The 24,070-nt window shown below is 39.3% G+C and overlaps 1 protein-coding gene across 6 annotated transcripts in view; it reads left to right on the top strand.

The window, feature by feature from the left end:
* BDNF (brain derived neurotrophic factor) overlaps positions 1 to 23,688 on the top strand; it is a 70,340-nt gene extending 46,652 nt beyond the window's left edge. For 3 of the 6 annotated variants that reach the window (XM_010374530.2, XM_010374533.2, XM_010374532.2), the window contains exon 2: positions 20,005 to 23,581. In XM_010374530.2, the coding sequence (XP_010372832.1) occupies positions 20,005 to 20,769 (765 nt within the window). In that variant the 3' untranslated portion in view covers positions 20,770 to 23,581. Of the gene's footprint in view, positions 1 to 2,076; positions 2,152 to 20,004 lie in introns of those variants that run through there. The other 3 variants (XM_010374531.2, XM_010374529.2, XM_030918921.1) reach the window with 2 other exon arrangements.
* Positions 23,689 to 24,070: the final 382 nt, after the last annotated feature.

Genomic DNA, 24,070 nt, shown 5'->3' with positions numbered 1-24,070 from the left:
CATTCCTGGGCATAAGAATGGACTGCCAAAATCTAACTGACACATCATTTACAAATACACATTTTCTTTTGTTAATAATACCTGTGAAGGCTTTCATAACAGGCATTTCCAGTTTTGTTCTCAGGCTCCTTGCAGCTGCTCCTCTAAAAGTCTGCTGTCTACCAAGAGCTGACAACGGCTAGAAGCAAAGGTGTTCTGTCTTTTGTGCCATCATCATCTAACTTGCCACACATATTTGGGATGTCAGCCCAGGTATAGGTTTTGTATTAACTCAGTATGGCTTGTGGGACTGGTTGCCTTTGTTCATGCCGAGGGCCTCTGGGCATCAGTTTGGTGTGAGAGAACCCAATCCATGATCCTCCTTCCTTTGGCTGTTTTGGCTCGATGGCTCTTGTTGGCACAGTCTGTGAGTGTCTGATGCTCTATCCACACCGGACCATCTGTTCTGCTGTCTCTGTCATCTGAACTAGTTGTCTGAACTACTCCTTGATAATAAATTTGAGATGATCTTGTTCTACCATTCTTTTCAAGTCACATCTCAGCCCCTCAGGCACATTCCCAAAGAACACGACAAATGGGTGGATCACAAGTCACGTAGCATAGGGTGTTAGACCACCAGGCTTTGAAGGGATTCTGTTGGGTGCTAAAAAGAAAGATTTTATGTCACCACGATTTTTTTAAAGGCATGTTGACACTTAGGTCTTAATTGAAAGCATTCTTACTCAAGTAGAGTTGACAGAAGAGTATTTGGTAGTCGCGGTTGCTGGTCTGAAAAGCATGTGGTTCTGTTTCAATGCCCAATGAGATCTTCTCAGGGGAAAATGTTCTGACATCTCAAACAAATGACCCTCATGCACAGTTTTGACACGATGCCCTATTAAGTATGCATGTATGGTTGGTACCTTGTAGTAATAATTCAATACTGGGAACAGAGTAGCAACAAAGAAACATTAGGATTATATTTAACCTCTGTGGAATTAGTGTGTAAACAAACTGCTTATCAGAAATGCTCATATGGGGCTTTGTTTAAATAAATAAGAAACTGGCATACAGGGTCTGAAGGATACTCTGCCAAGTAGACCTCCCTCACAAGTAAGACACCACATCCATGTCTGACCCCATATGGAAAGAGGCATAGCAAGCCAGCACTGGTTCATATTCCCTCTCTACCACATGATGGGTATGTGATCTTAGGGAATCCACTGAAACTCTCTGGGCCTCAGTTTCCTCAGCTATAAATGGTGGATAATCAAATTATCTACCTCACCATTAATAAATGTTAGCTATTTTTTATCAAGTTTAATACAAAGAGAAACATTTTATTTATTTTTCCAGCTGCCCAGAGCATCTTCCAAAATCCTATCACCAGCAAATATTGTATTTATTATAGCAACTATGTAAAAATGGAGTCCCTGTCCCATGCTCAGATGAAATATGTTGGTATGTGAGTTCACATGTCTTCTATAGGAACCAGTGTTTAGTGAAAATGGGTGGAGACAAACAGATGTTTTCACAGTCCTGTTGTTCACAGTACTGCCAAATTGAATGTTTCCATATAGGTGCATTCTAATGGCTTAAATGATGCGGATATTTTCTGGCCAGCCATATGGATCTTTTGTCATCTAAGATGTTAATATTTTCCTTATATTTTATAGTGATTCTGGAGTACAGCCAGTTTCTTGAATAGGGTCCACATGGCTCATTATGCACAGGGCCTGGAAACTGCCTTATTCATGCTGTTGAGATGAACAGTGACACTTCAGAAGAGCTGGGAGCTGGGGTAGAGCAGTGGCTAGAAGAACATATTCAATTATATTTCCTCCTGCATTAAGCTACAAGTAATGAGCACTTTCCTGTGCTTTACAGTAAGTAATTAAAAGAAATTATAGAGTGGGATGCAAAAATAACCCGAAGGACAACTGGATGTGTGGAGCCACCAGTATTCTCCATGTGCGTTCAAGGTTAATCCTTCTTACTACTCAGAATGCTGAGTTTCTACAGAAAGGGTTGCAGGTCCACACATGTTTTGGCGTCTCTACCCACACCCTTCTGTATGGCATGACTGTGCGTCCCAGAAGAAGAGCTGTGCTGTGTACCTCCGCGTTTCAGTGGAATTTAACAAACTGATCCCTGAAAATGGTTTCATAAAAGGTGAGTAACAGAGAGCTAATAGCCTTATCTTGCTAATTTTATCTTTCCCCCAAGATTTCTTGATAATAGTTTGAAAAGGAGTGTTATTTTTTGGTCTCGAGAGGCAACTTACCTTTCCAGTTTCTTCCACCACCTGTTTTCACCTCTCTTGTTTTTCTAAATTTAATGTTCTGTGTATTTCAGAGGATAGGATCTAATCTAGTGCGGTCCCTTCAGCAGGTGAGAATTATTCATCTCATTTTCATTTTAGCCTTTCTGAATTAATGACATTGAAGCCTAGCAGTTTGGTCCTAAGATGGGTTTAATTATGTAGAGATACTCTTTCTACAATGGAAATTGCTCAGATAACTAATTAACCACAAGAATACACTGACTATGGAAAATTTCAGGAGCACCGTCTGTGGAAAAACTGGGAAGGGCATGCCGTCACCACAGCTCTGGGGTCTATTAAAAGTGTGGTTATGCAGCACTGGTGTCTAGTGGGGTGTTGGCTCTCAACTGTCAGAATTCCCATAGCATTTTATGGCAGAAAGTCAAGATGTCCAGCAATACTCTGAAAGCAACCTGTTGATTAAAGTTGTCAGTTCTGAAGAAAGAGACTGAAATAAGACAAATGGGTCCTAACTTTTTTTCTCTTTCTCTCTTTTGTAAAAAAGTGTGATTGTTCTGGCCTGCTCCCAATCCCCACATAATGCCAACGTCTTTTCTTAAAGGGGGATTCCCTTTATCCTTGGATCTGAGAGTTAGTGCATGTTCTCCCTTTAGGGACAATGAATGCAGTTGCATCACCCTTGCTTTTTTTTTCTTTTTTTTTTTTTTTTTTTTTTTTGGTATAGAGCATGCTTATTCTTGGATGCAGGGACTTGAAAGACAAAGCCCCACCTGGCTTTCACAACATCTCCTATAAGTAGGTGTGCCTTGTGTGTAATTTGAAGGAGGCGGTCCCTTAGCTGTGTTTACACTGTACTTTTCAATGTGGGGCTGAAGGTAGAATCAACCATACTTAAGATGCCACCTGGGAAAATAGGGTCCTGCGTCATCTCAGCCCCACCCCTTTGCAAATAACAGCAGCACTATTAGGGTTCCTAGTGTGAGTTATTTGCATTTGGACTGGTGAACTTGGTGACTTCTTGGTGTTTAGAAACAAACAACCTTTGCAGTCTTTTGTAAAAAGGCTAAACGGTGGACCAGTTTCCAGTTCTATTTGCAAAGCTGCCCCCATCAAATCCCTCATAATGTTCAACTTAAAAAATGTTACACTTTTCTCTGGAAATCTAACCTTTTTTCCTTTTTTAAAAGCCATTTTAAGTACTTCAGTCTTGAATCAAACGATCCCAAATATTGGATACTAATCTAGAAATTGGGTTCCTCCTGGGAACTTTATTGAAGAAGAGAGATTTTGGTTGGAGTGGGGGTTTCAATGCTTGAAACTTATATTTACTATTTTAAGATTTCATTGTTGTTGCTGCTGCTGCTGCTGCTGTTTTATTTTGTGAGTTTTGTTTGTTTAAATTTCATGGTATTTAAAGAGAGAGCTGGATCTGTTGGTTTCAGAATGAATCTAGAAATAAGAAATCTGCCTTGAGTGAGTGAGTTGGTTCTCTCTGTTGCTATTTCACCATATAGGACCAAAGGAACTCACAAGGACCAGGGACATCTGACTAAAAGCAATAGTAGTGTGACTGGACATCTACTACCTGCCATAGTTGGTCATATCATTTCCAGTATGATTCTGATTGAGTGAATGATATTAGGCTATGTTCAGGGATCAGGGAGGCTAATTTGCTTATATTGCCTTGTAGCATTTTGGTAAGAATTAATGATTGTGTAGATGTCCACATTTAGGGTCAGCAATACTCTAAAAGTTCTCATTGAACTAATCATGTTTATAAGTAGCCTGTACTTTTTATCGTAACAACAATAGTGGAAAAGCTAGTTGACATAAAAGGAGCCCAGATTTTACTTAAGTAAAATTACAAAAGCAAAGATATTTTCCCACATAAATTACAAAAGCAAAGATATTTTCCCATATAAACATCCCCATAAAACAAGTTGAACTGAAGAGGAAAGATGACAGGTAACCGTATGACACGCTAAGAAAGTATCATAATACTTAAGTTAACTTTAACCTTTTATTTCCCTATCCTAAGCAGCCTCTTTTCTCTTTATCATTTAGTCTAGTGCTTCTCAACTTTGATAAGTAAAAAAGTTACTGCATTAAATAAATCTTATTGAAATGCAGGATCTGATTGAGTGGGTGGGGTAGGTGGAATGAGGGTGGGGAAGTTGAGATTCTGCATTTCTTAGAAGCTTCTACTTTATGTTAAAATGGCTAATCCATCTCAACATTGAGAAGTAAACTTTCACTTAATTTCAGCCTGTGTAAGTTTATCCCATATGTACATTTCCTAAAACTCTAATCTCAGGCGCCATGAGTTTCTCCTTTAGTTAAAATACTTTTAGGAATAAATTTGAATTGCATTAATACACAATTTATAAATGTAACACTCAAAAAATTATTTGAAGTTTGAGACTTTAAGGTTGCATGAAAACAATTTCATACTTGAAAATTTTCTATAAATTCAAAAGTCTGTATATTTAAATACAATTTAAATACCTGTGTTACAATGACATTTGTTTTTCTATCTCTGTCTGCACCATTTCCAGAGCCATCATCCCTGTACAGGAAAATTTTTCCCACAATTCCACCATAGTTAAATTCATTAAATATGATGCTTACTTGATAATTTCTCCAGGTTCTTTTTTTTTTTTTTTTTTAATTATACTTTAAGTTCTAGGGTACATGTGTACAATTTGCAGATTTGTTATATATGTATACATGTGCCATGTTGGTGTGCTACACCCATTAACTTGTCATTTACATTAGATATATCTCCTAATGCTATCCCTCCCCCGACCTCCACCCTACAACAGGCCCCAGTGTCTGAAGTTCCCCTCCCTGTGTCCAAGTGTTCTTATTGTTCAATTCCCACCTATGAGTGAGGACATGCGGTGTTTGGTTTTCTGTTCTTGTGATGGTTTGCTAAGAATGATGGTTTCCAGCTGCATCCATGTCCCTACAAAGGACATGAACTCATCCTTTTTCATGGCTGCATAGTATTCCATGGTGTATATGTGCCATATTTTCTTAATCCACTCTGTCATTGATGGACATTGGGGTTGGTTCCAAGTCTTTGCTATTGTGAATAATGCCGCAATAAACATACGTGTGCGTATGTCTTTATAGCAGCATGATTTATGATCCTTTGGGTATATACCCAGTAACGGGATGGCTGGGTCAAATGGTATTTCTACTTCTAGATCCTTGAGGAATCGCCACACTGTCTTTCAGAATGGTTGAACTAGTTTACAGTCCCCCTAACAGTGTAAAAGTGTTCCCATTTCTCCACATCCTCTCCAGCAGCTGTTGTTTCCTGACTTTTTAATGATCGCCATTCTAACTGGCATGAGATGGTATCTCATTGTGGTTTTGATTTGCATTTCTCTGATGGCCAGTGATGATGAGCATTTTTTCATGTGTCTGTCAGCTGCATAAATGTCTTCTTTTGAGAAGTGTCTGTTCATATCCTTTGCCCACTTTTTGATGGGGTCGTTTGATTTTTTCTTGTAAATTTGTTTAAGTTCTTTGTAGATTCTGGATATTAGCCCTTTGTCAGATGAGTAGATTGTAAACATTTTCTCCCATTCTTTACGTTGCCTGTTCACTCTTATGGTAGTTTCTTTTTCTGTGCATAAGCTCTTTAGTTTAATGAGATCCCATTTGTCAATTTTGGCTTTTATTGCCATTGCTTTGGTGTTTTAGTCATGAAGTCCTTGCCCATGCCTAAGTCCTGAATGATATTTCCTAGGTTTTCTTCTAGGGTTTTTATGATTTTAGGACTAACATTTAAGTCTTTATTTCATCTTGAATTAATTTTTGTATAAGGTGTAAGGAAGGGATCCAGTTTCAGCTTTCTACATATGGCTAGCCAGTTTTCCCAGCACGATTTATTAAATAGGGAATCTTTTCCCCATTTCTTGTTTTTGTCAGGTTTGTCAAAGATCAGATGGCTGTAGATGTGTGGTATTATTTCTGAGGGCTCTGTTCTGTTCCATTGGTCTATATCTCTGTTTTGGTACCAGTACCATGCTGTTTTGGTTACTGTAGCCTTGTAGTATAGTTTGAAGTCAGGTGGCGTGATGCATCCCGCTTTGTTCTTTTGGCTTAGGATTGTCTTGGCAATGCAGGCTCTTTTTTGGTTCCATATGAACTTTAAAGTAGTTTTTTCAAATTCTGTGAAGAAAGTCATTGGTAGCTTGGTGGGGATAGGATTCAATCTATAAATTACCTTGGGCAATATGGCCATTTTCACGATATTGATTCTTTCTATCCATGAGGATGGAATGTTCTTCCATTTGTTTGTGTCCTCTTTTATTTCATTGAGCAGTGGTTTGTAGTTCTCCTTGAAGAGGTCCTTCACCTTCCTTGTAAGTTGGATTCCTAGGTATTTTATTCTCTTTGAAGCTATTGTGAATGGGAGTTCACTCATGATTTGGCTCTCTGTTTTGTCTGTTACTGGTGTATGAGAATGCTTGTGATTTTTGCACATTGATTTTGTAACCTGAGACTTTGCTGAAGTTGCTTATCAGCTTAAGGAGATTTTGGGCTGAGATGATGGGTTATTCTAACTATACACTCATGTCATCTGCAAACAGGGACAATTTGACTTCCTCTTTTCCTAACTGAATACCCTTTATTTCTTTCTCTTGCCTGATTGTCCTAGCCAGAACTTCCAACACTATGTCAAATAGGAGTGGTGAGAGAGGGCATCCCTGTCTTGTGCCAGTTTTCAAAGGGAATGCTTCCAGTTTTTGCCCATTCAGTATGATATTGACTGTGGGTTTGTCATAAATAGCTCTTACTATTTTGAGAGATGTTCCATCAATACCGAATTTATTGAGAGTTTTTAGCATGAAGGGCTGTTGAATTTTTTAGCATGAAGGGCTGTCAAAGGCCTTTTCTGGATCTATTGAGATAATCATGTGGTTTTTGTCTTAGATTCTGTTTATATGATGGATTACATTTATTGATTTGCGTAGGTTGAACCAGCCTTGCATCCCGGGGATGACGCCAACTTGATCGTGGTGGACAAGCTTTTTGATGTGCTGCTGGATTCAGTTTACCAGTATTTTATTGAAAATTTTTGCATCAGTGTTCATCAAGGATACTGGCCTGAAATTCTCTTTTTTTTTTGTTGTGTTTCTGCCAGGCTTTGGTATCAGGATGATGCTGGCCTCATAAAATGAGTTAGGGAGGATTCCGTCTTTTTCTATTGATAGGAATAGTTTCAGAAGGAATGGTACCAGCTCCTCTTTGTACCTCTGGTAGAATTAGGCTGTGAATCCATCTGGTCCTGGACTTTTTTTGGTTGGTAGGCTGTTAATTATTGCCTCAATTTCAGAGCCTGTTATTGGTCTACTCTGAGATTCAACTTCTTCCTGGTTTGGTCTTGGGAGTGTGTATGTGTCCAGGAATTTATCCATTTCTTCTAGATTTTCTAGTTTATTTGTGTAGAGGTGTTTATAGTATTCTCTGATGGTAGTTTGTATTTTTGTGGGATTGGTGGTGATATCTCCTTTATCATTTTTTATTGCATCTATTTGATTCTTCTCTCTTTTCTTCTTTATTAGTCTTGCTAGCAGTCTATCAATTTTGTTGAACTTTTCAAAAAACCACCTCCTGGATTCATTGATTTTTTGGAGGGTTTTTTGTGTCTCTATCTCCTTCAGTTCTGCTCTGATCTTAGTTATTTCTTGCCTTCTGCTAGCTTTTGAATGTGTTTGCTCTTGCTTCTCTAGTTATTTTAATTGTGATGTTAGGGTGTCAATTTTAGATCTTTCCTGCTTTCTCTTGTGGGCATTTAGTGCTATAAATTTCCCTCTACACACTGCTTTAAAATGTGTCCCGGAGATTCTGGTATGTTGTGTCTTTGTTCTGATTGGTTTCAAAGAACATCTTTATTTCTGCTTTCATTTTGTTATTTACCCGGTAGTCATTCAGGAGCAGGTTGCTCAGTTTTCATGTAGTTGAGTGGTTCTGAGTGAGTTTCTTAATACTGAGTTCTAGTTCGACTGCACTGTGGTCTGAGAGACAGTTTGTTGTAATTTCTGTCCTTTTGTATTTGCTGAGGAGTGCTTTACTTCCAACTATGTCATCAATTTTTGGAATAAGTGCGATGTGCCGAGAAGAATGTATATTCTGTTGATTTGGAGTGGAGAGTTCTGTAGATGTCTATTAGGTCCCCTTGGTGCAGAGCTGAGTTCAGTTCTTGGATATCTTTGTTAACTTTGTCTCGTTGATCTTTCTAATGTTGACAGTGGGGTGTTAAAGTCTCCCATTATTATTGTGTGGGAGTCTAACTCTCTTCGTAGGTCTCCAAGGACTTGCTTTATGAATCTGGGTGCTCCTGTATTGGGTGCATATATATTTAGGATAGTTAGCTCTTCTTGTTGAATTGATCCCTTTACCATTATGTAATGTCCTTCTTTGTCTCTTTTGATCTTTGTTGGTTTAAAGTCTGTTTTATCAGAGATTAGGATTGCAACCCCTGCTTCTTTTTGCTTTCCATTTGCTTGATAGATCTTCCTCCATCCCTTTATTTTGAGCCTACGTGTGTCTCTGCATGCGAGATGGGTCTCCTGAATACAGCACACTGATGGGTCTTGACTCTTTATCCAATTTGCCAGTCTGTGTCTTTTAATTGGAACATTTAGCCCATTTACATTTAGGGTTAATATTGTTATGTGTCAATTTGATCCTGTCATTATGATGTTAGTTGGTTATTTTGCCTCTTAGTTGATGCAGTTTCTTCCTAGCATTGATGGTCTTTACAATTTGGCATGTTTTTGCAGTGGCTGGTACCATTTGTTCCTTTCCATGTTTAATGCTTCCTTCAGGAGCTCTTATAAGGCAGGCTGGTGGTGACAAAATCTCTCAGCATTTGCTTGTCTGTAAAGGATTTCATTTTTCCTTCACTTCTGAAGCTTAGTTTGGCTGGATATGAAATTCTGGGTTGAAAATTATTTTATTTAAGAATGTCAGCTATTGGCCCCCACTCTCTTCTGACTTGTAGAGTTTCTGCCAAGAGATGCTGTTAGTCTGATGGGCTTTCCTTTGTGGGTAACCTGACCTTTCTCCCTCACAGCCTTTAACATTTTTTCCTTCATTTCAACTTGGCTGAATCTGACAATTATGTGTCTTGGAGTTACTCTTTTCAAGGAGTATCTTTGTGGCATTCTCTGTGTATCCTGAATTTGAATGCTGGCCTGCCTTGCTAGGTTGGGGAAGTTCTCATGGATAATACCCTGAAGAGTGTTTTCCAACTTGGTTCCATTCTCCCTGTCACTTTCAGGTACACCAGTCAGATGTAGATTTGGTCTTTTCACATAGTCCCATATTTCTTGGAGGCTTTGTTCATTTCTTTTTACTCTTTTTTCTCTAAACTTCTCTTCTTGCTTCATTTCATTCATTTGATCTTCAATCACTGATACTCTTTCTTCCACTTGAGTGAATCAGCTACTGAAGCTTGTGCATACATCACGTAATACTTGTGCTATGGTTTTCAGCTCCATCAGGTCATTTAAGGTCGTCCCTATGCTGTTTATTGTAGCTAGCCATTTGTCTAATGTTTTTTCAAGGTTTTTAGCTTCTTTGCAATGGGTTCAAATATTCTCCTTTAGCTTGGAGGAGTTTGTTATTAGCGATCATCTGAAGCCTTCTTCTCTCAACTTGTGAAAGTCATTCTCCATCCAGCTTTGTTCCATTGCTGGTGAGGAGCTGCATTCCTTTGGAGGAGAAGAGGCACTCTGATTTTTAGAATTTTCAGCTTTTCTGCTCTGGTTTCTCCCCATCTTTGTGGTTTTATCTACCTTTGGTCTTTGATGATGGTGACGTACAGATGGGGTTTTGATGTGGATGTCCTTTGTGTTTGTTAGTTTTCCTTCTAACAGTCAGGACCCTCCACTGCAGGTCTGTTGGAGTTTGCTTGAGGTCCACTCTAGAACCTGTCTGCCTGGGTATCACCAGCAGAGGCTGCAGAACAGCAAATATTGTAGAACGGTAAATGTTGCTTCCTGATCCTTCCTCTAGAAGCTTCATCTCAGAGGGGCACCTGGCCGTATGAGGTGTCAGTTGGCCCCTACTGGGAGTTACCTCCCAGTTAGGCTACTCGGGGGTCAGGAACCCACTTGAGGAGGCACACTGTCCATTCTCAGATCTCAAACTCTATGATGGGAGGACCACTACTCTCTTCAAAGCTGTCAGACAGGGATGTTTAAGTCTGCAGAAGTTTCTGCTGCCTTTTTGTTCAGCTATGCCCTGCCCCCAGAGGTGGAGTCTACAAAGGCAGGCAGGCCTCCTTGAGCTGCAGTGGGCTCCACCCAGTTCGAGCTTCCTAGTTGTTTTATCTATTCAAGCCTCAGCAATGGCGGACGCCCCTCCCCCAGCCTTGCTGCTGCCTTGCAGTTCGATCTCAGACTGCTGTGCTAGCAGTGAGCCAGGCTCCATAGGCATGGGACCCTCCGAGCCAGGCGCGAGATGTAACTCCTGGTGTGCCGTTTGCTAAGACCACTGGAAAAGCACAGTATTAGGGTGGGAGTGTTGCAATTTTCCAGGTACCATTGGTCATGGCTTTCCTTGGCTAGGAAAGGGAATTCCCCAACCCCTTGCACTTCCCGGGTGAGGTGATGCCCCGCCCTGCTTCGGCTCACGTTCTGTGGGCTGCACCCACTGCCTGACAAGCCCCAGTGAGATGAACCTGGTACCTCAGTTGGAAATGCAGAAATCACCCGTCTTCTGTGTCACTCACTCTGGGGGCTGTAGACTGGAGCTGTTCCTATTCGGCCATCTTGGAACCTCCCTCTCCAGGTTCTTTATTACAGAGTGGGTTGCTGAAACTTCATGGAACAAATTGGAAATTATCTTCTTAATTAATGTCACTGTCTACCATGTATGGGAATTTGGCAAATATTATATGGTTTTCAATAACATAGTAGATAGAACATTGTTAAATCTAAACTTCAGTGAATTGTAATGGATCCCACCTGAAATTTTAAAGAAAACAGACTCCTAATTGAAGAAGTTAAACTTTTACATGGAATGTCAACTACCATTTGGGTCCTGTAAATGAAAAACTGTTTTTTTTTTTTTTTTTAATAACCTTTAAAAGTGTTTTCAGATGACCTCATTTGCTATGCAAGTGGCTTGAGTATGCTTGATGCTAAGACTTCTTTGTTATAGACTGGAGATGTGTGCTATTGGGGCAGTGTTGTCTGTGACAAGGAGGCAGAGGATGAGGGCAAGGTTCGATGTGACTGTGAATTCTGGGTGACTCTGGCTATCAGGAACCTTCATTGGTTACAGAGAAACAGTTGTGTTCCTAGGGCAACAACAGTGTCTCTGTCACCCAGGCTGGAGTTCAGTGGCATGATCAATCACTCACTGTAGTCTCAACTTCTTAGACTCAAGTAATCCTCCTACCTCAGCCTCCCAAGTAGCTGATACTACAGGTGTGCACCACACTTTTTTTTTTTTTTAATTTTTAAGTTTTTGTAGAGACATGGTCTCACTGTGTTGCCCAGGTTGATCTTGAATTCCTGGGCTCTAGTAATCCTCCCGCCTCGGCCTCCCAAAGTGTTGGGATTACAAATGTGAGCCACTGCATCTGGCCCTTTGCAACCTTCTTGACAATGCATTCCTTTATTCCCTAACTGGAAGTAACTTCTTTCTCTTGATGGAAGCACTAAGTGCCTGGGGTCAGGAGGCCAGATGGGATGTTCTCTGCCCAGTTCTGGCCCTTGTGCTGGGCATTTTTTATTGTTTATTCCAAAATTAATGACAAAATTTCAATTTACCTTAAGATTTACTGCTCTTAGTTTAATTGCACTTCCCTAAATACTATACAAATATTTCTAGCACAAGGAGAATTGAGTACTTAGTTTGTAGATGGTACTGTACAAATTGTTCTAGTTGCTTATTCAGAGGAGAATATCCAGTGTCAATTCTTATCCTTTGCTCCTTATTGAGCAAAAACAAATGTCTTTGTAACACAGGCATTTTAAATTTACTCTTGAAGAAAGGTAGAGCATCTGCCAATAAAAAAAATCCTTATATTTTCAGAGATGGGGAGTAGGGGTGTAGTGGGAAGTAACAGAGGGTCAGAGCTATGGTGCTTTCTAACAAAGATGCATGTAAATTTATCCATCAAATTAAAGACTCTGGAAATTATACATTTTTTCTTATGGTAGTTACATGTAGGTATCACTTCAGGTATGAATTAAGACTCAGCAATTTCTGTAAAACTCTTAGTGAGTTTAAGTGATGTCTGCAAGTATCAATCAACACCACAGACATACCAGGGGCTTAGAGTATACCGTGGTATGAAGGACTGTGTTTTGTAGGACATGTATTTGGATGTTCTCAGACATAAGCTACATTATGGCTAAAAACTGTATTTTTAAAGGTAGCTGCAAAGCTTTGGAATATCTGCATTTTCAGATATCATTTACTAAAATATTTATTAATTTCACCTGAATGGCCATCCGGATAAGTAGGTGAGTATCTGTGATGACCATTACCTTTTTTTTTTTTTTTTTCATTTTATTTATAGATTTCAATGGCTAATTATTTTCTTTGAGGAATGTGTGGGTGGTTTTTGTTGTGGTGGTGTTTTCTTGTTTTAGTCTTCTTGGCTAAGCAATACATATATGATGGGAAAATAATGTGGAAATAATATAGAGGAATGAAACAAACCAGTCCCTATAGTTTAAGGCCTAGTTTCCTTTGGAATCTGGGGTTCTGAGCTTGTTCTATCAAGGGAACCACAGTGAGTAGATGAGTTGATTAAAAACTCTTGTCCTCTCTCCTCCTGTACCAAATGGGGATAATTATAGTTACCTACATCTCTAGGGTCTTCTGAGTCTTAATTAGTTAATATTTGCAAAGTGTTTGGAGATATTTGAATTAAAAGTACTGAGCAATGTAATCAAAATTCTTTGTAATTATAATTGGAATCAGTTTGTGGTACCACCTTTCCTCCATTTTTCTCTATCTTGTTCTTTCTGCCAACCCAGATGTTAACTGATGGTTACTACTCAGCTCCGCACACTCTCTCGACCACTTTTCTTTTTGCAACTCACTTCAGCTTATAAATAAATAAATGGATTAATTAATTAAAAAGATATAGCCAGGCCTTTAACCCCACATTTAAGTAACTACTTAATATTTGTTTTTAAAGCTCCATAGTCACTAAGAGTAAAGTCAGCCAATTATTTTCTTCTAGTCTATCATTTTTTTCAGGTCCTCCTTCACATGATGATAAATTGGTCTTCTGGCAGCATTCCCATGCTCAGAAACTCTCATTGGCTCTTTGACGCCCATATGGCAACATCCAAACTCTTTGGCATCCCCCAGAGGCTTTCAAAATCTAGCAATCGTTCAGTCTTATTTTTCACTGTTCCTATTCCACACTCTTCTCTCCAGACATTTACTCTGTGCCCTCCCACCTTCCTGCCATTCATTAAGCTGCCATTCACCCTCTGTAGGGTACATTCAGACTCTTTACAATCTTATTTATTTATTTATTTATTTATTTATTTATTTATTTATGAGATAGAGTCTGTTGCCCAAGCTGGAGTGCAGTGGCATGATCATGGCTCACTGCAGCCTCAACTTCTCAGACTGAAGTGATCCTCCCACCTCAGCCTCCCAGGTAGCTGGGACTACAGTTGTGCACCACCACATCTGACTAATTTTTAAGTTTTTGTAGAGACCTGGTCTCACTGTGTTGCCCAGGCTGATCTTGAATTCCTGGGCTCAAGCGATCCTCCCACCTCGGCCTCCCAAAATGTTGGGATTACAAGTGTGAGCCACTGCACCTGGCCCTTTGCAAACTTCTTGACAATGTATTCCTTTATTCCCTAACTGGAAGTAACTTCTTTCTCTTTATAAAATTTTATCTGTACTTTTTCTAGGTCATTTCTACCTTTATATTCTAGTTACATATTGCATATATCCTACCTCCCTCCTAGACGATAAGACTGGAAAGTAGACTTCATGTGTGATGAATGAATGAACAAAAGGAAGCCTAACATATGGATGTAGTCAACTGGATGCAAATTAAAGATTTTTAAATATTGATTTGCAAGATTTCATTAAGGTCAACTCTTAATAGTTTGTATCATATATGTTAGGAATGAAATATTAATAACTTCTTCAGCATTACCATTATCTTTATAGGACTGTCTAAAATGAGCAGCCATATCTTTAAACTGTGTTTTCTCTGATTACATGCTCACAGGTAAAACCCAAAGGGGCTGGGAACAAACAAGACTTTTTTTTTTTTTTTCTGTATGCCTTAATTATCTGTACTGTTGTTTGTTTTCCCAGCTTTGGCCATAGAAACTTAGTCCTAACATGCTAAAATTTTTGTAATTCTCTCTCTTAGAAAAAGACCACATTGTCTGAAACTTCATCCATTGAAGTAATCAAGCCTTAAAGTTGAAGGATCTTGGTCATGATTAATCCAGCCCTATAAAGTGGTATCTTAATGGCACTTCCTTTAGAAAGTTGGGTTCCAGGACACACATAGCTGCAGAAAACTGTGTCCACGTTTTGTAAGCTCCTTCGTTGTCATAGCCACTCTCTTCTCTGTGGCTATTCTAAAACTGGCAGCACATCCTGATGGTAAAAGCTTGGTTCAGGAGACAGGTGACCTATTAGCTTTACGGCATTTGACAGGTTACCTAACCTCTCTGACGCATAATTGCCTCATCTGTGTAATGGGGATAATAATGCCCATCCTGTCTCCTTGTAAAAATCAAATGAGATGATGCCTGTGAATGTTCTGTAGTCTCTTAGACAAATGTAAGTTATGACTACAGCAAGAGTAAAAGAGCATGTTGTTATGGACATTCTTTCAGTGAAATGTCTAAGACTTGTGAGTCATGATTAAAGCTAAACTTGATATCTACTTCATTGATTTTCTTTTTAGTTCTATGTACTATATTGAATTTCCTGAGAGTGGGGCTAAGAAAGCCTTCCTAGCATTTTATAGATGTGGTTGAATTAATGGTTGTAAGCCTTAAAGCAGAATTAGACAGCATCAATGAATTTATTAAGTATAAATAAATATATAATCTACTTAGCAATACTGCACAGCCTCTTTATCTTATGTGTGATAAAGAGTCATCTGAAGGCTGAAAATGAAAATTGTCCTGGAAGCTCTTGTTTAATCTTTGATTATTTCCTAATACAGTATATAAAATTACTCATTGAAAGCTCAGCAGAATAGTAGGAAATTAAAAGGCTGAAAACTACAAATTTTGCTATTATTGTTATTACTATTACTGATTACTTCCCAAGTCTCTTATTGATCTGTTAGAAACAGAGCTACACAGGAAATAGTAGGACAGTTAGTATGTGGTAGTGTTATCTGCTTTTTAATTATTCAAGAAAAGTTTTACCCCATTAAAGGAACTCAAGAAGTTGGTTGTGGCTGATAATTGCCATCTGTCAAATTCCTTAGAGCAAGGGTCCCCAACCCCCAGGCCATGGATTGTTACCAGTCCCTGGCCTGTTAGGAACCAGGCTGCACAGTACGAAGTGAGCGGTGGGCAAGCAAGCATTGCCATCTGAGCTCTGTCTTCTTTCAGATCAGCAGTGGCATTAGATTCTCATAGGAGCGTGAGCCCTATTGTGAACTGCACATACAAGGGATCTAGGTTGCGTGCTTCTTATGAGAACCCAACTCCTTATGAGAATTTAACTGATGATCTAAGGTGGAACTGTTTCATCCCAAAACCATCCCCCCTGCTACCCCCAGACTGTGGAAAAATTGTCTTCCACAAAACTGCTTCCTGGTGCCAAAAAGGTTGGGACTGCTGCCTTAGAGTTTATAATTTGGGGTTAGCACAGCCTATATTTACCTAAGAATCTCAATGAGTTCACTGATCTTTCCAAATGAAAAGGCTTCTTACAAAAATTATATTCAAACTGTCTTTTCTCTTAGTTTAATAAACCTATAAGTAAGTTTTTACTGAGTACTGCTATTACATTTTTCTCAGTTAAGCATTTTGGGGGCTCAGACATGATCCCTTCCCTCAAAGAACTTACCTTCCAGCTGAAGACTGACCAGAATGAGCAAATACGGTTAACAATTAACAAGTGAGCAGGCCAGCCTGGCCAACATGGTGAAACCCCATCTCTACTAAAAATACAAAAATTAGCCAGGCATTTTGGTGGGTGCCTGTAATCTCAGCTAGCTGGGAGATTGAGGCAGGAGAATTGCTTGAACCCAGGAGGCGGAGAATGCAGTGAGCCGAGATCATACCATTGCACTCCAGCCTGGGCAACAGAGCAAGACTCTGTCTTGGGGAAAAAACAAAACAAACAAACAAAAAAACAAGTGAGAAGGGAATCAAGTACTACGTAAGATGTGGAATTTTAGGGAAGGAAGGCAGTGTATGCTGGAGTAATTAGAAAAAGGGGCATGCATGATTTGATGTTTGAACTGGATTATGAAGGATAAGCAAGATTTAGGCAGCGAGTGAGGGGGAGAGAGAAGAGTTTGTCAGAAGAATGGAATAAGTCAGGAGGCAGTAATGTGTATGGCACTCTAAGGACTCTGTCCTGATCCGACCGGAAGTGATGAAGCATTGAGTAGTTTGAGAAAGTTAGCTAAGAAGGGTGAGGGCAGATTTTGGAGAGTGTTGAATATCAGAGAGAAGACATTAGATTTGAGCAGATAGAACAAAAAAGCCATTGCCATTTTTCGTGTAAGAGAATAATAATATGAGAGTGGTTAGCCAGGAAGTGGTCATCAGAGTTGAATGGAGCAGAAAGAGTGTCTGATACAGCATGGAGATGTTGTGGTCACAAAATGAGGTGGTGAGGGCTGAGCTAAGATGGTGGCAGTGGGATGGATAAAAAGGGATAGCCAGGAGAAATATTTTAAAGGAAAAATTAACAGGACATCTTTACTGACTAGATTGGAAGGCTATACTGGAAATATATTCTCAAACTTGATTCCAGGATTTCTATCCTATGCCTGGGTTGCCCAAAATATCAGGAAACCATTGTTAGAAACAGAAAAGATAGGAGATACCACTGTTCTGACAAAAAGTATTGAGTTTGGTGTCACACCCACTTGACTTCAAGGCCTTGCAAGTGAGTAGACAGTTAGAATTGCAGAAGTGCCACTCAGAGAGCAGGGCTTGCAGTGTGGGGTTGGACTTTGTCACCATTTTATTAATTCCTAATTCTATGCAGATGCTCAGCTTGAGGAATGCCCATGTTTGGGCTTCAGAATGAAAGCCAAGTAATATTTACTCAGATGCCAATTTTCCCTCTGAAATATTTGCTTGTGGAACTGAGAAAACAACATAGAAAGCATTACTTATTTTTCTCATAAAAAAGTTATTAATAAAAAGATAAGATCAGTGAAAGGCAGAATAAACTAGAAGCCAAGTATAGAAAATGGTATCATTCAAAGACTCATTACTGTAGTGGTGATAACAAAACAATTTTCCAACAGCTTAAGATGCCTCAGTACTTTGGACCATTTTTAAGTAGTTAGTGTGGGCACTTAGTAAATATGTATTAAACTATAGTTCATTAATTCTTTTTTATTTTATTTTATTTTTTTTTTGAGATAGAGTTTCACTCTTGTCACCCAGGCTGCATTTTTGCTTTCTTAGTGGTATATAAAATGTTGTGTTTCACAATGATGGTATCTTAGATTTGATTAAATATGGTATTAAAAAATAGCTGATCACAGAAAGTCTCTACCAGTGTGACGTAGATGGCTAAAGTATTCCAAATTTGCAACCTTTTGTTGACCTAAATAAGAGGTGCCCCTTGGGTTGTTTTTATTTGAACTGGGAATATTAGGAGAAAGCTTTTTCATTCAGTGGTGTAAGTACCATCTACCAGAAATAGAAACCCCCATGGAGGATCTATTTCTTTGATGGTACAGGACTCAGAATATTCACAAAGATTTAGTTATTAGCAGAACAGACATCTGTATTCTATTCAAACGAATTTGCCCTTCCTAATCTGAGAACATTGTGCAATCTAAGCAGTTCTAAGCATGTTTGCTATTCGTGCAAAGTGAGAGTAAATCTAAAATAAATTTTTTTGTGTGTTTAGGGATGGTAATAAAGTCTCTTAGTGGTTGAAAATGTTATTTTGTACAAAAGTGGAGAATATTTGCTTTTCAATACCAGAATTTTCAGCCATTTCTGCATTCTGACCTATTGACTGGAGGTAGGTTGCCTTTGAATTCAGTAAAACTTCATGGGCAGAAACACAGTTCCTTTTCCTACTTATTTGGATAGCATGATGGTCATTGCATGATGTGTCTTTTTGTAAGTCCATGCCTCAGAACTGAGAAGTAGGAATAAAATTAGTGGCAGGGCTGGGAATGCTACTCTTTGCTGCTGAGAGACACAATACTTCAGGTAAGTGATTCTGAAGTCCTTCACCACCTGACGGTAACCTTGGGTTGGTTCATAGGTATGTTTTCATTTTGCTTATTCATCCATTTTAATTGGCTTCCTAGAGCATGCTTGTAGATGTAGAGCCAAATTTAGAGTAGAGCAACCCTCTGGCAAACAGGAAGAGATTAATTTTGTGGTATGCTTTTAAGGGACTTCCCAGGAAACTTCAGAAGCAGAGAAAGAAGCACTGGCTGCCTATTCCAAAATGTGTAAAATACCACTCAGCTTTTTAAACGTAGGATATAAACTCAGAGCACACACAGGACCACTTCTCCAGTAAAAAGAAAAGTTGAGCTTTCTTAGCTAGATGTGTGTATTAGCCAGAAAAAGCCAAGGAGTGAAGGGTTTTAGAGAATTGGAGGAGATAAAGTGGAGTATGCATATGGGAGGCATTTGAAATGGACTTAAATGCCTTTTTAACGCTGACTTTTTCAGTTTTCTCCTTACTAGACACATTGTTTTCATGATATCAGCCCCAGGCATAGACACATCATTAAAATGAACATGTCAAAAATGATTTCTGTTTAGAAATAAGCAAAACATTTTCAGTTGTGACCACCCAGGTGTAGAATAAAGAACAGTGGAATTGGGAGCCCTGAGTTCTAACATAAACTTTCTTCATCACATGAGGCAAGTCTTCTATGGCCTTTGGTTTCCTTATCTGTAAAACAGGATGGCTCAATGAAATTATCTTTCTTCTTTGCTATAATAGAATATCTCTGTGGGAAGAGAGAAAAAAAAAAGTCAATTTAAAGGCTCCTTATAGTTCCCCAACTGCTGTTTTATTGTGCTATTCATGCCTAGACATCACATAGCTAGAAAGGCCCATCAGACCCCTCAGGCCGCTGCTGTTCCTGTCACATTCCTGCAAAGGACCATGTTGCTAACTTGAAAAAAATTACTATTACACTTGCAGTTGTTGCTTAGTAACATTTCTGATTTTGTGTTTCTTGTGACAGCATGAGCAGAGATCATTAAAAATTAAACTTACAAAGCTGCTAAAGTGGGAGGAAGGAGAACCTGAAGCCACAATTTTTGCACTTGCTTAGAAGCTATCTAATCTCAGATTTATATGCTAGATCTTGGGGAAACACTGCACGTCTCTGGTTTATATTAAACCACATACAGCACGCTACTGACGTTGATTTGTGTCTGGTGCAGCTGGAGTTTATCACCAAGACATAAAAAAACCTTGACCCTGCAGAATGGCCTGGAATTGCAATCAGATGGGCCACATGGCATCCCGGTGAAAGAAAGCCCTAACCAGTTTTTTGTCTTGTTTCTGCTTTCTCCCTACAGTTCCACCAGGTGAGAAGAGTGATGACCATCCTTTTCCTTACTATGGTTATTTCATACTTTGGTTGCATGAAGGCTGCCCCCATGAAAGAAGCAAACATCCGAGGACAAGGTGGCTTGGCCTACCCAGGTGTGCGGACCCATGGGACTCTGGAGAGCGTGAATGGGCCCAAGGCAGGTTCAAGAGGCCTGACATCATTGGCTGACACTTTTGAACACGTGATAGAAGAGCTGTTGGATGAGGACCAGAAAGTTCGGCCCAATGAGGAAAACAATAAGGACGCAGACTTGTATACGTCCAGGGTGATGCTCAGTAGTCAAGTGCCTTTGGAGCCTCCTCTTCTCTTTCTGCTGGAGGAATACAAAAATTACCTGGATGCTGCAAACATGTCCATGAGGGTCCGGCGCCACTCTGACCCTGCCCGCCGAGGGGAGCTGAGCGTGTGTGACAGTATTAGCGAGTGGGTAACGGCGGCAGACAAAAAGACTGCAGTGGACATGTCGGGCGGGACGGTCACAGTCCTTGAAAAGGTCCCTGTATCGAAAGGCCAACTGAAGCAATACTTCTACGAGACCAAGTGCAATCCCATGGGTTACACAAAAGAAGGCTGCAGGGGCATAGACAAAAGGCATTGGAACTCCCAGTGCCGAACTACCCAGTCGTACGTGCGGGCCCTTACCATGGATAGCAAAAAGAGAATTGGCTGGCGATTCATAAGGATAGACACTTCTTGTGTATGTACATTGACCATTAAAAGGGGAAGATAGTGGATTTATGTTGTATAGATTATATTGAGACAAAAATTATCTATTTGTATATATACATAACAGGGTAAATTATTCAGTTAAGAAAAAAATAATTTTATGAACTGCATGTATAAATGAAGTTTATACAGTACAGTGGTTCTACAATCTATTTATTGGACATGTCCATGACCAGAAGGGAAACAGTCATTTGCGCACAACTTTAAAAAGTCTGCATTACATTCCTTGATAATGTTGTGGTTTGTTGCCGTTGCCAAGAATTGAAAACATAAAAAGTTTAAAAAAAATAATAAATTGCATGCTGCTTTAATTGTGAATTGATAATAAACTGTCCTCTTTCAGAAAACAGACACACACACAGACACAACAAAAATTTGAACCAAAACATTCCGTTTACATTTTAGACAGTAAGTATCTTCGTTCTTGTTAGTACTATATCTGTTTTACTGCTTTTAACTTCTGATAGCGTTGGAATTAAAACAATGTCAAGGTGCTGTTGTCATTGCTTTACTGGCTTAGGGGATGGGGGATGGGAGGGGTATATTTTTGTTTGTTTTGTGTTTTCTTTTTTGTTTGTTTGTTTTGTTTTTTAGTTCCCACAGGGAGTAGAGATGGGGAAAGAATTCCTTCAATATGTATTCTGGCTGATAAAAGATACATTTGTATGTTGTGAAGATGTTTGCAATATCAATCAGATGACTGGAAAGTAAATAAAAATTAAGGCAACTGAACAAAAAATGCTCACACTCCACATCCTGTGATGCACCTCCCAGGCCCCGCTCATTCTTTGGGCATTGGTCAGAGTAAGCTGCTTTTGACGGAAGGACCTATGTTTGCTCAGAACACATTCTTTCCCCCACTCCCCCTCTGGTCTCCTCTTTGTTTTGTTTTAAAGAAGAAAAATTAGTTGCGCGCTCTGAAATATGTTACCACTGCTGTGAACAAGTGGACACATCGTGTCACATCATGACACTCATAGTATAAGCATGGAGAACAGTGATTTTTTTTTTTTTTTAGAACAGAAAACAACAAAAAATAACCCCAAAATGAAGATTATTTTTTATAAGGAGTAAACATTTGCATAAATCATGGTAAAGCTTAAAAAAACTCATGGTAAGGCTTAACAATGTCTTGCAAGCAAAAGGTAGAGCCCTGTATCAACCCAGGAACACCTAGATCAGAACAGGAATCCACATTGCCAGTGACATGAGACTGAACAGCCAAATGGAGGCTATGTGGAGCTGGCATAGCATTTACCAGCAGTGCGGGAGGAATTTCTGAGTGGCCACCCCAAGGTCTAGGTGGAGGTGGGGCATGGTATTTGAGACATTCCAAAAGGAAGGCCTCTGAAGGACCCTTCAGAGGTGACTCTGGAATGACATGTGTCAAGCTGCTTGGACCTCGTGCTTTAAGTGCCTACATTATCTAACTGTGCTCAAGAGGTTCTCGACTGGAGGACCACACTCAAGCCGACTTATGCCCTCCATCCCACCTCTGGATAATTTTGCATAAAATTGGATTAGCCTGGAGCAGGTTGGGAGCCAAATGTGGCATTTGTGATCATGAGATTGATGCAATGAGATAGAAGATGTTTGCTACCTGAACACTTATTGCTTTGAAACTAGACTTGAGGAAACCAGGGTTTATCTTTTGAGAACTTTTGGTAAGGGGAAAGGGAACAGGAAAAGAAACCCCAAACTCAGGCTGAATGATCAAGGGGACCCATAGGAAATCTTGTCCAGAGACAAGACTTCGGGAAGGTGTCTGGACATTCAGAACACCAAGACTTGAAGGTGCCTTGCTCAATGGAAGAGGCCAGGACAGAGCTGACAAAATTTTGCTCCCCAGTGAAGGCCACAGCAACCTTCTTCCCATCCTGTCTGTTCATGGAGAGGGTCCCTGCCTCACCTCTGCCATTTTGGGTTAGAAGTCAAGTTGGGAGGCTGAAATAGTGGTTCTTGGAAAAATGGATCCCCACTGAAAACTAGTGCTCTAAGCCCATTCAGCCCATTTCACACCTGAAAATGTTAGTGATCACCACTTGGACCAGCATCCTTAAGTATCAGAAAGCCCCAAGCAATTGCTGCATCTTAGTAGGGTGAGGGATAAGCAAAAGAGGATGCTCACCATAACCCAGGAATGAAGATACCATCAGCAAAGAATTACAATTTGTTCGATCTTTCTTTTAGAGCTAGTCTGTCTTTCACAGTACCATCTGAATACCTCTTTGAGAAGGAAGACTTTACGTAGTATAACTTTGTTTTGTGTTATTTGAAAATATTATTTTTGTAATTATTTTTAATATGTAAGGAATTCTTGGAATATCTGCTGTATGTTAACTTTATGCATCTTTCTTTTGAGGGACGAATTTAAAACAAACCCCCATCACAATCTTAAAGGATTGCAAGGGCCAGATCTGTTAAGTGGTTTCATAGGAGACACATCCAGCAATTGTGTGGTCAGTGGCTCTTTTACCCAATAAGATACATCACAGTCACATGCTTGATGGTTTATGTTGACTTAAGATTTATTTTGTTAAAATCTCTCTCTGTTGTGTTCGTTCTTGTTCTGTTTTGTTTTTTAAAGTCTTGCTGTGGTCTCTTTGTGGCAGAAGTGTTTCATGCATGGCAGCAGGCCTGTTGCTTTTTTATGGTGATTCCCATTGAAAATGTAAGTAAATGTCTGTGGCCTTGTTCTCTCTATGGTAAAGATATTATTCACCATGTAAAACAAAAAACAGTATTTATTGTATTTTAGTATATTTATATAATTATGTTATTGAAAAAATTGGCATTAAAACTTAACCGCATCAGAAGCCTATTGTAAATACAAGTTCTATTTAAGTGTACTAATTAACATATAATATATGTTTTAAATATAGAATTTTTAATGTTTTTAAATATATTTTCAAAGTACATAAAATCTGGGGGTTCTGGGTTTTTTTCTCTTTACTGTAAAACAAACATGAAAACGTGTTTTATTATAAATACGTGTGTTCCTTGCTTTAAGACTAATCTGACTAGTTTTAGCAATTAAACAGCCCTCCAGAGAGGATACTTATTTGAAAGCCTGGGAGGCCAATCCTGCAGTCTGTGAGCTTCTGAGAAGTTGTAGGATTGGATCTGTCTTCCATGTTGTAAGATGGGAGTGTCATTTTCTCGGACACTTGAAAGTTTTACCCCTTTGAAGTGATATACTTTCATCAGATACCAAACCATGTATCCTAGCAACATCAGGATCCACGAATCACGGCTGGCTGGCTGGCTCTATCTGATTATAAAATAACTGTTAAAAAAAATCAAAG

Source organism: Rhinopithecus roxellana, chromosome 15 (assembly GCF_007565055.1).
Source record: "Rhinopithecus roxellana isolate Shanxi Qingling chromosome 15, ASM756505v1, whole genome shotgun sequence".
Taxonomy (NCBI): Eukaryota; Metazoa; Chordata; class Mammalia; order Primates; family Cercopithecidae; genus Rhinopithecus; species Rhinopithecus roxellana.
Note: the sequence above shows the minus strand (reverse complement) of the source record. Positions and strands in the feature narration are given on the sequence as shown.